General features: G+C 46.3%; 1 protein-coding gene across 4 annotated transcripts in view; it reads right to left on the bottom strand.

The window, feature by feature from the left end:
• Window positions 1-16,976, bottom strand: part of ift46 (intraflagellar transport 46 homolog (Chlamydomonas)) — a 44,046-nt gene extending 27,070 nt beyond the window's left edge. Inside the window, exons 1-2 of one of the 4 annotated variants that reach the window (XM_084315799.1) lie at window positions 16,852-16,976; window positions 16,052-16,229 (exon numbers count right to left, since the gene is read on the bottom strand). In XM_084315799.1, coding sequence (XP_084171925.1) covers window positions 16,052-16,180 — 129 coding nt within the window. In that variant the 5' untranslated portion in view covers window positions 16,181-16,229; window positions 16,852-16,976. Of the gene's footprint in view, window positions 1-16,051; window positions 16,230-16,840 lie in introns of all 4 variants that reach the window. The other 3 variants (XM_084315800.1, XM_084315801.1, XM_084315802.1) reach the window with 3 other exon arrangements.
• Window positions 16,977-17,179: the final 203 nt, after the last annotated feature.

Consider the following 17,179-nt stretch of genomic DNA (forward strand, 5'->3'; position numbering starts at 1 on the left):
TTTGCCCTGGTGGTGTAAGGTAGAATACATCCCAACGGGTCATATTGTCTGGCGAGTGTTCTGTACACACTCCGTCTGGTGGTCGGTATCGCCGTCGACCTTCCCTGCTCCGTGGTCAGGGGTTTGTGTCTATAGTGGAGCGAGTCTGTTTTGAAGCGCCAGACTAGTCCTAGTGTCATTTCTTGGGCTTCTCCTGGGATGGTCGCCATCCAGGTCTCGCTGCTGACAGCCTTGTCCGCGGGGGAGAGGCTGCGCAATACGTGCGGGTCGCTGCTGGCCCACTGCCTGAGATCAAAGCCGTCTTTGATCAGAGAGGCGCGGAGCAGCGCACGGCGTCGCCAGTCAATCTTCGTTACGTGTCCCGCTGTGATTAGCTTCTCAATCTCAGCGCGGTACACACTCTCTTGAGCGGGGTCTTTGGCTAGGCGCCGCTCTGTGTTCAATAGATACCGCTCCGTGGCGTCTTTCTTTGCGTGAAAGGTGGGCATTCCCTCTCGCCTCAGGAGTGGAGTTGCGTATCTCATCACTCCGCCGACTGTGACTCTCTTTGTCCCTTGCTCGAGGAGGTTTATGGCGTAAATGTCTTCTTTAGAACGAATGTCTTTCTTTTCGTTCTTAAAGGGCATTGTCTCTAGTGTCCATAGCCTCTCGACATGCTGCAGGAGAGTGGTGTCTTCTTCTGTCGCTCTGGAGTGGAGGCAGCTAGTGGCTGCTGTTCGGTTGAGAGATTTAGCGAGGGGGCCTTGTAGTGTCCACCCTAGGCGGGTCTCGACTGCTGCAGGACAGCCTCGGGGTCCTGTATGGACCCGGTCTATCGGGACTATGAGGTCTGCATGGTCGGAGCCTATCAGCAGGGTCGGGGTGGCGCCGTCTATGAGCGGGATAGGTAGTTGACGCAGGTGCACATATTTATCCATCAGCTTGGCGATGGGGTAGGTGTACTGTGATAGTCCTATTTCTTGGCTGGTGAAAGCATTTGTAATCCTATACCGTCGCTCTGGCTGCCCGCTTGCTGCGATAGTGAAGGAGACATTCTCGCCCTTTATCGTCTTTAAATCTCTTCTTATTGTCCGAATCGTCATTTGGTTCTCGCTCCCCCGCAGTCCCAGCTGGGCCGCAGCGGACGCGAGCAGAAGGGTCTTCTCTGACCCGTCATCAAGGACGGCGTAAGTGTCCATGACTTTATCTTGGTAGCTCAATGTTACACGGACTACCTTTAAGAGCACTTGGGCGCCGCTGCTGCTGGCGGGGTCAATGTACATGACACTTGCCTTGGTGCTGCTCGATGGTGCAGGTGCAGGCTTTCTTCTGTTACTGTCGTGTAGTACATCTAGATGGGCTCCGTCACACCGACTGCACCTCTTCTTTAGGCGGCATTCGGCTGCCATGTGACTGCGCGCACATCGGTAACAGCGCCTGTTGGACTTTATCCATTGACTCACTTCTTCTGCATTCATCTTTGTGAACAGGTCACATTGTGACAGCCAGTGTTCCTTCTCGCAGTACGGGCACACCATCTTCCACTTCTCTTTTCTCGAGGGGGTACTGTGGTTCTTACTGCTCGGTACTGATTCTGATTGGTGCATGACAGTCACCGATCTTCTTCCATCGTTTATTCTCCTGGGTCCCTCTCTGGAGCTTGGTGTGCTCCGCACGAACGTATCCAGTCGTAAGCTGCTGACTTCTCTCGCCAGGAAGTCGGCTAGATCGAGGAGGGATGGTTCGGGACCGTTAGGATCACGGTGGTCTCTCTGCCGCCTGAAGCGCTCTTGTCTGGCGGGTGGCAGCTTCTCTAAAATCCTCTCGACGTTAGAGTTGGCGTATAGCTCGTGCATACCCTTTTCTCGTTGCGCTCCCAGCATCCCTACCAGGGACTGCACTTTTATAGACAGGTCGTCTAATGAGCGATTGTCTGTTGCTGGGGGTAGGCGATCAATATGCCTTATCTCTTGGATTACGTAATCCCATATACGTCCATATCTCTGGTCCAGCGCTGCTAGAGCCGCGGTGTATGGGGTCGTAGAGGTGGCATAGGCTAGCGCTATATTGTGCGCTCGCGGTACTTTCAGGTGCTTCAGTAATATTGCATACTTGTGGCGTTCATCAGCGACATCCACCATCATTGTCTCTAAGCACATCCGGAGCTCCGTGTACTGTGCTCGATTCTCATAGGTGAAGTCTGGAAACGTCGGCGTGGCAATGTATGACTCCGTGGATGGCTGATACATCGGCGAGCGTTGGGGGAGAGACCTCCTAGGCGAGTCTCCTCTTGCGCCTCTCTGTGGGCTGGTACCGGCAGGGTACCATGGCCCGCTGGTCCAGGTGCTATTCCTCGGGGCTGGTCGTGCGTCATGCTCACCCGTGAATAGAGTCGGGGGTCTGTAGCGCAGCGCCGCGGGGGTATAGCCTGGGCTGTACTGGACCTCCTGGTCCGGTGGAGTACTGTGCTGTCGTCGGGCTTGGTTCTCCTCCTCTCCCTCTTCTTCTTCTTCTATCAGGTCCTCTAGATCCTGTAGTCGTTTGTTTAGCTTCTCCGCAGTGTATGCCGCTCCTTCCTTGTAGCTGGGTCTCGCTTGGACCGGTCTGGGAAGGGGGTCTGCGGGGGGTATAGGCTTGGTCTGTTGGTCAAGTTCAGGGTCGCTTGCTCGGTTAGGAGACGCTGCCCTTGACTGTTGTCTCGACGAGTTCCTTGAACCCCTGGCGGAGGGAGAGGGTGTTGCCTTGAGGATCAGCTGCTCCATTAGCTGCGCTTGTAACTTGTCGCGCTCGGCTTGTAGTCTGTCGCGCTCGGCTTCGCGCTTGGTGAGATCTGCTTCTCTTTGGGCACCGGCAGCGGCGCGCTGGGCGTCGGCCCGGTCTCTTGCCATATTCTCTTCCGTCTGAAGGCGTCTCATCTCCAGGCGTATGCGCTCTTCTTCGCTCCGTTGTTGCGCTTGGAGTTGTTCGCGCTCGCTAAGCGTCTGTGCTTGGAGTCGATCGCGTTCACCCTGAAGTCGATCGCGTTCACCCTGAAGTCGATCGCGTTCGGTAGAGGCTGTCAGGCTGACGAGGAACGCCTGTGATAGCATCCTCTCCGCTTCGCTGGGGGAAGACGGTTGTAGAGGTGAGCCGCTCCTGGCTGTACTCGTTGGGGAGTCCTGGAGCTCTATTTCCTCGGCGCTCTCCTCCTCTTCTTCCGTGCAGAGTTCTCTCTCTGTAGGGTTGTCTTCCTCCCGGGGCTGGTCGGGGACTACTTCTTCTGTATTGGCGGGGGGTAAAGGCATGTCAGCTCCCTCCTGGTCCCCACCGTGAGCTTGGTCAGTTACATTAGAACCCACTAGGGCCTCTGTGGTCGGGGTAACCTGGTCGTTAAGGTCAGACATAATTTTACTTTCTACTTTTACCGCGTTTACCGTTTGTCGAAGGCTAGGTAGTTGACTGACAGCGTAATCCTCTAAGTACTGAGGTGTCTGTCGTCTGCGCCGCGGGCGTTCTACGTTAGGAGGACCGTTTCGTGGAGTGTTCATCATAGGCCATTTCAATATTAATAACACTATATTAATATTACACTAGTTACCCTCCGGCTCGAAGGACCAATTGTAACTGAGGGGTACAATTCCCTGACTGTATTGATAAGTATGGTATCATTAAACCACTACCGATTATGTACTTTAACTACTGGCCACACAGTACATGATATAGATATGATGAACACTTTCCCACCTGATGAAACGAAGTCCACACAAATGTATAAATCGAATATTTTATATAGCAAAGGGTATATACAACGTTCACTTAATGACATTTATGATTTGAATGCACTTGTAAGGCAAATGAGTATTCGTAGGCAAATCAACATTGAATGTCCAATCTCTGGTTACGCAGGGAGCAAGTATACAACCTGGTTCTTTAGGGAACTATAGCGATGGTACTTAAATGATTATAGCTGGATACACTAAAGGGGGGTCCCGCTGGTTGTAAGTCAGTAGGGGGGGGGGGGGGGGTTAGGAGAGCCGCTGGCGATATCCCATCTGGCCGACGATTTCTTGGGAGAATTCAGAGTGCTGAACACGGTGCCCACAGAACCTCGGTCCACAGATGAATACAGCTGGGCCCTCTTGTAGACGGTAGCTGCCGGTCCACAACGAAGAGACGTGAGGCGACCTCACTCGGGGTAGAGCGCCGTCTCACCTGGACTCCTCTCGGGGGGTAGTTCCAACACTCAGCAGTGTTGGCTGTTATCCATGGCGTAATCAAAGCACCCAAAGCAAGTAGATAATCCAAGCCATGTAGGGCTCGCCGTCGTCCGGGTAAAGTAATCCAATGTACAGGTCCACTCGTCCTGGCCCAGAACTCCTCGGATGAAAGCACCACACGTGGTCTGCCCAGCCTGGTTAAGACTCTAGATAACGCCAGGAACGATGGGGGTACTGCTCACTTTATAACTCTAACCGAACGATGCACCATACATGATAGACTATTATTAACTTAATAGAAATACGTCCCACTCGACGGTATAGTGCCAAACTATGACAATTCAACTATTAATCCACACGATGTCTCAATGCCTATTCTGAGGCCAAGTAGGCCATACTGCACCACACGTGGGTCGTGGGTGAGGCTTCACGTCTGTTACTAGGTTGGAGGGTAAAGGACTAATGGACTAAAAGAAAGTTCTACTTTACTTGCGCCATATATATATGCGCTGTGAACAAATAGTACCATTCGTATTTCGCCAGACGTATTCCTACGCGGAACCGGGCTTGTAACGACATGTTCGTCGGCACGATTGAACTTGAACCAAGGGGCTTGGCTGCTGGCGCCAGGTTCTTGTCCAATGGTAGAATGAAACTATTATGGGCTGTTAGTAGACTAAAGGGATATTCAGTGTATATGTACAAGGAATATACAAGGGATATCAAACGATATACAAATACTATTAAATATATATCCATAAATAAATATATATATTCGGTTTAATCTGATCCTTCACAACAGAACCCTTATTATAACAAATGTTGGCTATCTTATAAATATCAAATCAATTGCCTTTGGTAGTAGATTGTCAAGAGGCTTATCCTGTAGTGTCATATTCAGCCGTCTCTCAGCTCTGACAGCATGCTGTTGTCCACAGGTCAGTAGGTCATTAACGTTACTCTGTCTCTCAGCTGACAGCATGCTGTTGTCCACAGGTCAGTAGGTCATTAACGTTACTCTGTCTCTCAGCTCTGACAGCATGCTGTTGTCCACAGGTCAGTAGGTCATTAACGTTACTCTGTCTCTCAGCTCTGACAGCATGCTGTTGTCCACAGGTCAGTAGGTCATTAACGTTACTCTGTCTCTCAGCTCTGACAGCATGTTGTCCACAGGTCTGTAGGTCGTTAACGTTACTCTACGGTCTCTCAGCTCTGACAGCATGTTGTCCACAGGTCTGTAGGTCATTAACTCTTAAAAGCTCAAACTTTGAACTGGCACCATGTATATTTTCTATGCAGCTCTCAATGCAAGTTTGCTTAAAGGGGAACTATTTTACTATTTCATTCCCTATTTGGGCACTTAAAAAAAATAGCATTGTTTTGTATTTCTAATCAAGTACTCAAAAACAGCATTTTTCTACCTCAAGATCTTGCCGTTTTGAGGCTGGGCTCCAACCACGGTGTGGCCTGGTGCCAAATGCCACATCAACTGGCACATTATTATGCAGCTGAGAAATCTCTGACATCACAGATATGCACATTTTCAGATGACTCAGTTCAGTGAGGGTGAATATTGTGAGAGAATTGGAAGAATGCGCCAATATGAGAATTAGAGACATAGATCCTATTAATATAAGTCCACATAGCTAGGAAACAATGCTAAACACTGAAAAAGGCCATTTATAAGATAGTTACCCTTTAACAACAACGGACCACAGGCTCTCCAACAACAGGCTTTACTCTTATCATCCCTAAAGGTCCCGAATCACAAATATGAGCGTCCAAATTGTATTTACAGCCCCTGGAACATTGGGACGCCGTTACTTTCGAACCCTGGAAACCTATTAGCAACAATATTATTATGAAGCTAACTCATACCTTCATGGTTCTCCATCACTTGAACTATTATTATCAAACTAACTCCTACCTTCATGGTTCTCCATCACTTGAACTATTATTATCAAACTAACTCCTACCTGCATGGTTCTCCATTACTTGAATTACTAGTATCAAGCTAACTCCTACCTGCATGGTTCTCCATTACTTGAATTACTATTATCAAGCTAACTCCTACCTGCATGGTTCTCAGTGGTGCAGTGGTGGTACCACGCCGTCCCAGCAGTTTTCTGAGAAGAAGTACGCGCACACACGTGCACGCACAGAAAAATGCGTTCACAACTTTCACTCGACTCGTCGCGCGCCAAGTACCGGCACTTATCTATCACCTAGACTTTGCATAATAATAGGATACCAATAACATAAAGAACGAGAAATGCAAAACCAAAATACAAGCCCTGTGTGGGTTTGCTTGATTTGTGGAGCTCTCACTATGTGACAAATGGTCCCGACTGGAAGGATGAGGCATTAAGTTCAGAAGGAAACTGTCCTTATGTAAACTAAGTTACATGTTAATTTAGTTTGTATTTACTTTTCTAGTTTAAGTTAATTCAATTAAAGAAATTGTAACTACAATTACATTTAAAACATTGTTTGTTTTTCAACCATATCTGTTGACAATATAATTTCTTTATATATTGAAGGCTACATCCTGCTACCTTTTTCAGCTTCTCTATTTCAAGGCAATATTTACAAAAACTAAACTAAAACTAGTAATTTCCTATACAAACATGTTTCCTACTATTTATGCATAATAATCATCTGTTCTGTGAGACCGCAAGGGAACATGTATGCGCGTGCACGTGGCATCCAGGTAGTTCTGATATTACGACTGCACCCCTGATGGTTCTCCATCACTTGAATTACTATTATCAAGCTAACTCCTACCTGCATGGTTCTCCATTACTTGAATTACTATTATCAAGCTAACTCCTACCTGCATGGTTCTCCATTACTTGAATTAATGCAGAGAGACCGTTTTGCCAGTTTCCCACTGACATCCCAACTTCCACACACTGATATGGAACACTTGTAGTAGCGTGTGAGATGGTTACCATGCCATTCTTAGGCTATGCTTTGCACAGAACCAACACTGGGTCAGCCTGGGCTTTTCTCCTAGATGGCGAGGTGGTCAGACCCGGCTCAGTTTAATCCACCTTTTCACAGAAATCTGACTAGGCTCTGCTCCACCTTTTCCCCTGGTCTGATGTTCTGTGGCATTACCAGACTTTTTCTTTTTTAAACTATATTTTTATTGGATTTTACAAGTCAGATTTTCATTGCCATTAAATATTTTGAGTTACTTTTCTCCACAAGCGTACACAAATATACACATACCCCCCCCCCCCCCCCCTTATCTCTCTCTTAACATCTTTAAGTCCACATTTAGTCTTATCATATAAAAATAATACGTATACATTCAATGGTACCTTTAGTAAAATATCTTGTACATGGGTAAAAATAAAAAATAAAAATTACATCTTTACAACACCTTCAATGACATGCCTCCGCTCTCCCCCGGGGTCAACTGACCACGGGAGAGAGCGGGGGGATTCCTCCTGTAGAAGCGCTCCTATATCTTCCCTTCTCAAGTATTCATTAAATGGTTTCCATATACCCTCGTAAACCTCTATTTTGTTCCTGAGGATATATGTTATTCTCTCCATTGACATGCATTGTGCCATGTTCTTAATCCAAGCACCGATTGTAGGTGCGTCAAATTTCTTCCAATTGAAAGCTATTGTTAGTTTTGCCTGCAGTATAGCAAAGTCAATACATTTGTATTGTTTGGTTCTCAGGTTGAGATTTATTGGATATAGGTGTAGCAATATCATTTGAGTCTAATGGGATACTCACTGACAAGACATCTTTAATTTTATTCACCACCTCCCCCCAGAACTTCTTGATTTTGTCGCACTCCCAAATACAATGTATAAAAGTTCCCCGAGCTTCGGTACATTTAAAGCAACTGTCTGGTGTATTGTAGGGCTGATCTTCGATTATTTTTTTGGAATTCGAAGCTTCGGGCCGAGATTCGATTTTAATTCGAAGCTTCGAAAAAAAGAAAAAAAATGTTTTTTTTTTATTATAATTATTATTATAATTTTTTTTTTATGTTGTGGGACTTGTACAGCACTTTGTTCAACTTTGTCAGTGCTGTAAAGTTTAAACCTTTTTAAATCTTAGACAAACTAAATACTTTCCTTCCATGAAATATTGTAAGCCGTCATTTGAGGCTTTATAAAAGCATAATCGAATTTTATTTTCATATTCGAAGCCCATGCCCATCGAACGAAGCTTCGAAGCTTTGAAGTATTTAAGACAGCCCTAGTGTATTGCTGTTATATTTATTCAGTTTGACAGGGGTTATATAAGTCTGCATCAACCTCGCAGGGGGCGAAAGGAGGAGCAGAGTGTGTAAGCCTCCTTCTGCCGGTACAAGGCCACTACACAGTCAAGACTCCTACAGTGCCTCCTCGTGGCCACACACGTCCACTGGGTACCTTGCGGTCCCAGGCCAAACTGTAGGGGATCTCGGAGCAACAGTGGGCCCCAGAGGCAAGGTGTGTAGGCCCACCGGTGTGTGGACATGCCCTGGCGCCTGCCAACCACTGTCCCAGCTATGGGCAAATAAAGCTCATAGCCATGCAAGGCAACCCATCTAGGAGAAGGACACTCCGAACAAAAACCACAGGTGCTCCTCGCACCTGGCTCCGAGCCGTCTACCACCTGGAGGCATCGGAGTGAAGGGCGGATAAGGGATCATGCCTAAACCGGCCAGAGTAGGACTACGAGGAGTTGCGCCCCAGTCTTTAAATTGCGCATTGTAAGTCCTAAAATATGGAGAACAAAGTCATTTCTAAACCTATACTTCCAGCGGTGGGAATCCGCAGGAACCAAGCAGAGGATGGTGGTGCTGGTCCTCTCCCCAGAGGACAGTATGACGATAGAAGCCTCCCTTCCGGGTTTGGGCTTCTATCTGATCACATCACGCGGTCCAATGCACCCCTGCGTTGTTGGAGACCATTCACCATGGGAACCTTCAACGCAAACACAGTGAGAGAAGAAGCAAAATTGGAGGAGCTGGCACACTGTGCCGAGGAAAGGGGAGTTGAGATCATGGGAATCCAGGAGCATAGAAGAGTGCATGCTGAGGATCAGATAGTGTATCACAGAGTGGAGAGATGCTGGTTCATCACCTCATCAGCGTGGCGAAACGATGCACAAGCTGCCACTGGCGGTGTGGGGCTATTGCTAAGTTCTCTGGCACGTAAGGCTCTCCGTAGGTTATGCTATCACACCAACAGGATCCTTATTGCCGACTTTGATGGCAACCCAGTTACAACTGTCATAGTCGTGTACTCACCCACCAATGTGGCACTAGCTGAGGAGGTGGAGAAGTTCTATGAGGACCTTGCAACAGCGGTCTATGATATCCCGGCTCACAACTTCCTAGCAAACCTGGGTGACTTCAACGCAAGGCTCGGACCAGAGGATGCACCTTTCACACACCACGAATCCACCAATCGCAATGGCGAATACCTGGCAGCCCTACTGATGGAATACGAGCTACTGGCTGCAAACACCATGTTCCAGAAAAGAAGGGGCAAGAGATGGACCTTCCAGGACCGGGCTACCGGTATGCAACGTCAACTGGACTATGTACATACTAGTAAGACGAAGGTGGAGGAATTCCATCGTGAATGCTGAACCTTACAGCACGTTCAACTCTGTGGGCTCTGATCATCGAGTGGTCTCCATGAGGGTGAGACGGAGCCTCAGGGTCCCTGGTATGACTGGAAGGCGCTCGCAGTCAACCCTGGCCTTCAAACCAGGTACGCAGTGGAAGTGAGGAATCGCTTTCAGCTGCTAGGTGAGGAGGAGGAGCCTAATACCAAATACAGGCGGTTCGTTGCTGCAAATGAAGAGGCGGTGTGTTCCAGTGGTGGAGAGGAATGGGGTCTCCCGGAGGTGCAAGCACCCGGAGGTCATGGTGGCACGTGAGGGAGTGGAGGAGGCACGACGAGGCTACAAGCACGAGCAGAGTGCAGAGAAACGCAAGGTACTGAACAAGGCCAAACGGATTTTGTTCGATACCTACGACAAGATAAGGGGGGAGGAGCTGATGGAGAAGGTGCAGAGAGTGGAGGCAGCGCATGGTGAACAGCAGTACGGGGAGGCATTGAGGGTCATCAATGAGATGAGTGGGAGGAAAAGGTCGAAGCAGGGACAGGTGGAGGGCAACAGCCCAGAGGAGAGGGTGATCTCCTGGTTCACTCACTTTCGAAATCTACTGGGAACACACTTGACACAGTGGACGAAGCTGAGGAGATGATACCTGCCGTCCTCACGAATCTCACTATTGACGATGGTCCCTTCACAGTCAGGGAGTTTGCCAAAGTGAAATCCACACTGAAGCAGGGAAAAAGTTCTGGGCCGGACGGCATTCCCCCAGAGGTCTGTAAGAACTGTGACCTTGACAACATCATCCTGGAGTTCTGCAACCACGCCCTGATGAAAAACAACCAGCCTGATATGTGGTCTCTCTCTAACATCATCCCAGTGCCTAAGTCTGGAGATCTCTCAAAGCCAGACAACTACCGTGGCATAAGTCTGACATGTGTCAATGCAAAGATGTACAATCGCATGATACTAAACAGGATACGGAACGCCATCGACCCCCACCTCAGGCAGAACCAAAATGGTTTCAGAGAGAAGAGGACCACTGTTGCCCAGATCTTGGCCTTGAGGAGAATCATCGAGGAGGTGAAGAAGAACACCCTTGCCCCCTTCCTTTTCATCATAGTCCTCGACTATGCGCTCAGGAAGGCCATCAATGGACGTGAGCAGGAACTTGGTCTCGCAATAACTCCAAGGAGGTCGAGACGACATTCCGCCGTAGTCCTAACAGACCTGGATTACGCGGACGACATCAGCCTGCTCTCTGACCACATAGAGCAGGCACAGGGACTCCTGTGCAGAGTGGAGACGGAGTGCGCCAAGGTTGGCCTTAGGTTAAATGCCAAGAAAACCGAGGTCATAATTTATAACATCCTCCTGGATCATCCACTTCTAACGACAACAGGAGGCACTGCTCTAAAGGAAGTCGGTGACTTCAAATACCTGGGCTCGTGGGTCAACTCGTCCGAGCAAGACCTTAAAGTGAGGAAGGCGTTTGCGTGGAGGGCCCTGAATGGCATGACCAGTGTGTGGAAATCCAACCTCCCCCGTCAAATCAAGCTCAACTTCTTTCATGCAACAGTTGAGTCTGTCCTTCTGTATGGCAGTGAATGCTGGACCCTGAAGCCCACCCTGCAGAAGTCCCTGGATGGGTGCTACACCAGAATGATGCGTGTGGTGCTTAACACATTGGGTGCCACGCCCCCTTTCCCAGATAACCCCTTGAGTGCCAGCGCTTTAGTCAATGGGAGGTCGGGGATATTTGCGAACGCTTAAACTATATTTTAAATTATGGCTATGGGTCTAAAACACCCCTCGCTTATCAATGACTTGCTTGCAGTCAACATGTACGAAACGGATTGTTTTTTCATTTGTACATTTCCGTTTTATACCGTTTTGAATACGAGTATAGTTTCGGAGAGTTCTAGTAATTTCAGAGAAATTCTGCGATAATAGCCCTTTAGTGGAATACACAAAACACATTTTTCGGCTGATTTATAAATCGTTTTCAAATAAACGCTAGATTATCAATAGTATATGTGTACTTATGCACGCTAGAGAAGCGGGCTGAAAAATCTATTATCCATGACCTTGTCAGCGCTAACGTAATTTTTTCTGATGCACATGGCCACTCAATCCAATCCAATGATGTGCATTACCATCCGGGAGACGATAGGCGGCGGTATTTGCCATTTTCGAGCTCAGAGCCATTCTCAATGATAACGTGAGGCTGGATGGATGAAAAATGAATAGATATCGCTATTAAAAGAAATAACGATTAAATAACGAGAAAACTCGTCATTGGCACTCAACGCATGGCGAGTTAGGACGAGGAATCTCGTCGTTGGCACTCAAAGTGTTAACACCAACAGGGATGAGCATGTCACTAATGCAAACTTGTATGGGGGGGGGGGGGGGGGGGCACTAAGGGTGAGCGAGAAAGTGGCAGTCAGGAGAATGAGGCTGGCAGGTCACTGCCCGAGACACCATAACCTGCCAACCAGCAAACTTGTGCTGTGGGAGCCAACACATGGGCATCGATCGCGAGGACATCCCACATTAACATATGTGGACGTACTCAGGAGATGCAGGAGCAGAAAGCACCGGCGAGCTAGCCAGATGCATGGACGATCGGGATGACTGGAAGCACCGATGGAGGGCGACCTAGAGAGTTTTAAGCTAGTGTTGGCTGTTTGTGTCTGAGCCTCCTCGGACACTCTGTTCCAGTCCTCGTTTGAGATCTCCTCTCCCAAGTCCCGCCTCCATGCCTCCAGTCTAGGTATTGACGTCTCATCTGAACCAGATACAAGCCAGTTATATATCAGTGCTATCAAGCCTTTGCTGTTACTTACAGCTCTTGATGATCATTTTTTCTAAAGATGAAAGTGTAGGAACTACCAGTGAGTGGTTTTGCATAGAGGAAATAAAACTTCTCAATTGCAAGTATTTAAAAAAGTGCTTCATTCGGATGATGTATTTTATTGATAGTTCCTCAAAAGCCATCAAGACCCCCTCTTTGTATAGGTCAGATACTTTACTTATTCCTTCTTTTGTCCAGTTTGAATCCAGCATCCAGTTTGCCTGGTTTAACCCATTTAGACCTGAAACGCCTGCTAATAATGCATTATATAGCCTGCATATACACACAAATGTTTCCCGGATTCAATGGCTTAAATGACACGTTTCCCCAAATTGGGCTGAATTGCGACATGGAGTTGGTTATTTTCATAAGATTCTTTACCTCGTACCATACATTGATCATGTTAAGCACTATGGGGTGTGTAGTATGTTTCCTTAAGTATTTTGGCTCAGCTGAATACATGTATAAATGTAGTGGTAATTGCACTGAGCATGCTTCCACTTCCATCCATGATGGAGGATCTCCCGTAGAAAAATAAAACATTACGGTTCTCAATTGTGCAGCTAGATAATACCAATGAAGGTTAGGACACTTCAACCCCCTGCATCAAATGGAAGGTACAACAGAGACAAGCAGACTCTAGGACACTTCTTACGCCATATACATTTTGAAATGAACATTCCTACCGGTGGTGCCAAAGGGATGTTTTGAAATAGGCAGTGTTTCCCTTACATGCATTCAGCAGTGGCGCAGCATCAGGACCGCCGCTGCTATGAACTAGCGACTACCCCCCCCCCTCCCAAAAGAAAAATAAATATATATATTATTATTTTTATTTTTTATCATTCCATTTGGGCTGTGGGGGGTGCTTAATGTCTGAAGGAGTTGACTGAAGGCTTCTTGTCCTCTGTGAAAGCATGCACTGGTCCACCAGATGGATACATCTTGATATTTGTCTAGTGTGTTCATTAGACAGGTGAAATCCTCTTTCAGTGCCTCTGTGCGCGTTTTCTTAGGCAGTTAGCCTTGCTGGTATGCACACAATTAGCGTTAGCCACGCTTATAGGCCTCTTTGCTTTTGGAAAGAGTGCATTCGACTAAGAGGTTGGCAGTCGACTACGGCTCCTTTCGATTGATTAGTCGACTATTCATTTTTTTGAATGGGGGTAGAGATGGGGGGAAGACACTCTGAGAAAGTTACGGCTTTGTCCGGGAATCGAACTTGCTACCCCAGATCCGTGACGAGCACGGTTGTCCCCGGCGCCGAAATAGCGCTCGAGGTACGCGGTGAGCTACTGGAGCTCCCCTCCACTGAGACTTCTTAGGTGTAATGTGCTGTTGTAGTGTTATGATTTGTGTATGTTAGACAGTTAGTATGTTCTATGTATCTATGTCTATCTTTTCTATTTATATTATCTATTAAATCATCTATATCTATGTTCAATACAAATAGTGTACATTTTGTTGAGGCATGTCATTAATCTTGACATTTACCCTGATTACAACTACACTGCAAACCAAATGTATCTTATCAAGTGAAAAAATCTAGTATTTGGTACAATAAGTCCAATATTGAGTAGAATTATCTTGAAGTATCTTATCGCACTGGCAGATAATTTAGCTTTTTTTCCTGATTTGTCAATTTAATCTTGTTTTAAAAAAACAAGATAATTTTTTTCTTAAAACAAGATTAAATTGACCAAAATCAAGAAAAAAATAAGCAAAATGATCTGCCAGTGGAATAAGATAATTCTACTCAATATTAGACCAAATACAAGATAATTTCACTTGATAAGATTTCATTTTTTGCAGTGTACAAATATGCAGCTACCTGGGCCTCCAGAGCACTTCTAGTGTCAGTGGACACACCAAAAACATCCTAGCAAGTTTACATGACTCCATGAACATGAATAATAATCTTGACCAATTCTAAGGTAGTTTTAAGTTATTTCTCCGGCAGTGTGCGCTAATACAGTATAATGATTCCGGCGGCACGTGCACACGCACAAATCTGGATCTGGATGCTTGAATTTTTTTTCAGGGGAAACACTGATAGGTATCATATCAAGCAATGCAGGTATAGACGTGTCTAGGTTTTTTAATTAAGGAACAAAATGACGTTGTCCGTAAAGAGGGCTATTGAATGAATGAATGAATGAATGAATGAATGAATGAATGAATGAAAACTTTATTTAACAGATTGCAGAATGGGTACAATACAGTACGGCTCAATACACAAAATTGTTAAGGGGATGCAGACCTGAGAAAGACGTTTGTCTTGTTTCCATCAGGGTTCCCCATTTTCAATTCATAGACATTTATGACATACACAACATACAGGTATTTAGTACTGATACATTTGTGACATAAACGGTATTCAAATATACAGTACTGTTACCCCTAGATCCTGACAGAGTATATACATATGATGGGGAGGGGACTGTACATTAGGAGGGGTGGGTGGGTGGGAGAGAGATATACATACGGCGGGGAGGGAATATATACATGCGGTGGGGAGGAGACTGTCTATTAGGAGGTGGTGGGGGTTTTGGGCATTTACGGTGGCCAGTTTCGAATTGCAGCCTCCCGTAGGTGCTCTTTAAGAGCGGTTTTGAATGTGGGTAGGGATTCACATTCCTTTACAGCTTTGGGTAGGGCGTTCCACATTGATGTGGCATAATTGCGAAACGTATTTAGTCCCTTGTTTGAGCCGAATCTGGGTTTAACATGATTTGTTGAGCTTCCTCTGGTGTATTCTGTGATCATTGTTACCGATTTCTGCCTGTTAGCCCTGATTGCTATTGCTAGCGGTTCGATAGCTAAAATAAACAGAAGCGGTGATGAAGGCAAACCTTGAGGAGGCATTACCAGCCTTTTAAATGTAATAAAAAAATAAAAAAATAATTTAGGACCTGCTCCGAGGTCATCAATTGGCACACATGCGATGCATGCATGCAATTCGTATCTGCGATTAACCCATCCCGTCGTCCTTCCCCCCCAAGGGCAGCCGGGAGCAGACAGGCGTCAACGTGAGCCGCGCCAGGGGACCAATCCAAGTGCTCCTGTCCGTCTTCGTCAAGGACGCCACAGCGTTAGCGATCTTGTTGTTGTGCATGTTTTTCCATTGGGTTTATCTTATCGGGGGGGAAACCCTTGCGAGCACGGGGAGAACATGCAAACTCCACACAGAAAGGCCTGTAAATGTAAATAGTTTGTTCTGCTTCATGTATTACATAACTTGTAATTTTATTTGGTTGTTTGTTGTAATTATTTCCCGTACCTGTGAAGTTTGTATCATCTGTCTCTTTTCAATTTCCTTCTCCCTTTCTCCTGTTACCCTTCAAGGGGCCCTTTTGTCCTCTCACTTGTTCTTAATTGACCTACCTGGTTAAATACAGGTTAAATTAATTAAAGGGTTAAATAGTCACGGTATAGATACCTGAGGTTGTCGTGGTGTAGGAGTGTAGACACTTGCAATCTCCTCGGAGTCGTTCAGTTCCAGGCTCTCGTCATAAGGCAGGTTACAGACAGGTTTGGTGGTCTGTTGTTGTCCGTCTCCAATCTCCATAGAAGCCAAACTAATCTGTTCTCACTAGGAGAGAAGCACAGCCATCTACCTGGGAGGACAACAAATCAATATAGGCAGATAGCAACATAACATTAAACAAGTTAGCAGAGTATTTCGTCTTAGATTTGGTGTATAACGTCACACCTGTATCACTGTACATAATAATACTACAACTATGTACAAACATCTGATTAGCACTATTACTCAATAGTACTAATTTATATATCTTATACCCAGCTTACTCCCCTGTACATTGTATATTATTATTGCACTTTACTGTTACATTTGCACTCTGGTCGGATGGCAAACCTATTTTCGTTGTACTGTATTTGTGCTGTATAATAAAAACTGACAGAAGAGATCAGGCTAACCGAGATGTAACTAAACACATGGCCCTGTTTACGGTTGCTTTCGCCGTTTACAAGAGTGAAGGTTTACTAACTGTAATAAAGTCATTAACCTAAGTTACCTGTATAGACCAAGACATTAACACAGATGTAACATTATTGGTTAAAAGCTTGAATATAACGTGCGTGTAGCTAAACAAACAATTAGCAACACAAGCTAACTTAACGCTAGCTAACTACATATAGAATGCGCGGAGGGTTTAAATAGTTCCACCCTCCTCCCCGTCACAACTATTATGAGCATAAATACTACCAGTGCCTTACGGAGACGCTCCTCTTGGTCAATTTGACATTAGGTTAGAGGTTTGACAACAAACAGTGACGGCCATCATCTGACTAGCGATAGCATTAGCCGCCGCGTCTGGGAGTGTATCCTAGCAACGAGGCAGGGCAAGGGATTGTGGGAGAATCTGGGACCAAAGCGACGAGATGCTTCCAGCTGCAGCCGTTCAGACCAGCGCTTACAAGCCCCGCACAAAGCGACAACCTCTTGCTGTGACCTCAAACTGACCCGAGGCCAGCTATCTATCACCTCAACGAAATTAATCATCATTTGTTAATTTCACTATTATTTTATTCACACTAGTTACTT

Source organism: Notolepis coatsorum (genome assembly GCF_963971535.1).
Source record: "Notolepis coatsorum genome assembly, chromosome: 1".
NCBI classification, from domain to species: domain Eukaryota; kingdom Metazoa; phylum Chordata; class Actinopteri; order Aulopiformes; family Paralepididae; genus Notolepis; species Notolepis coatsorum.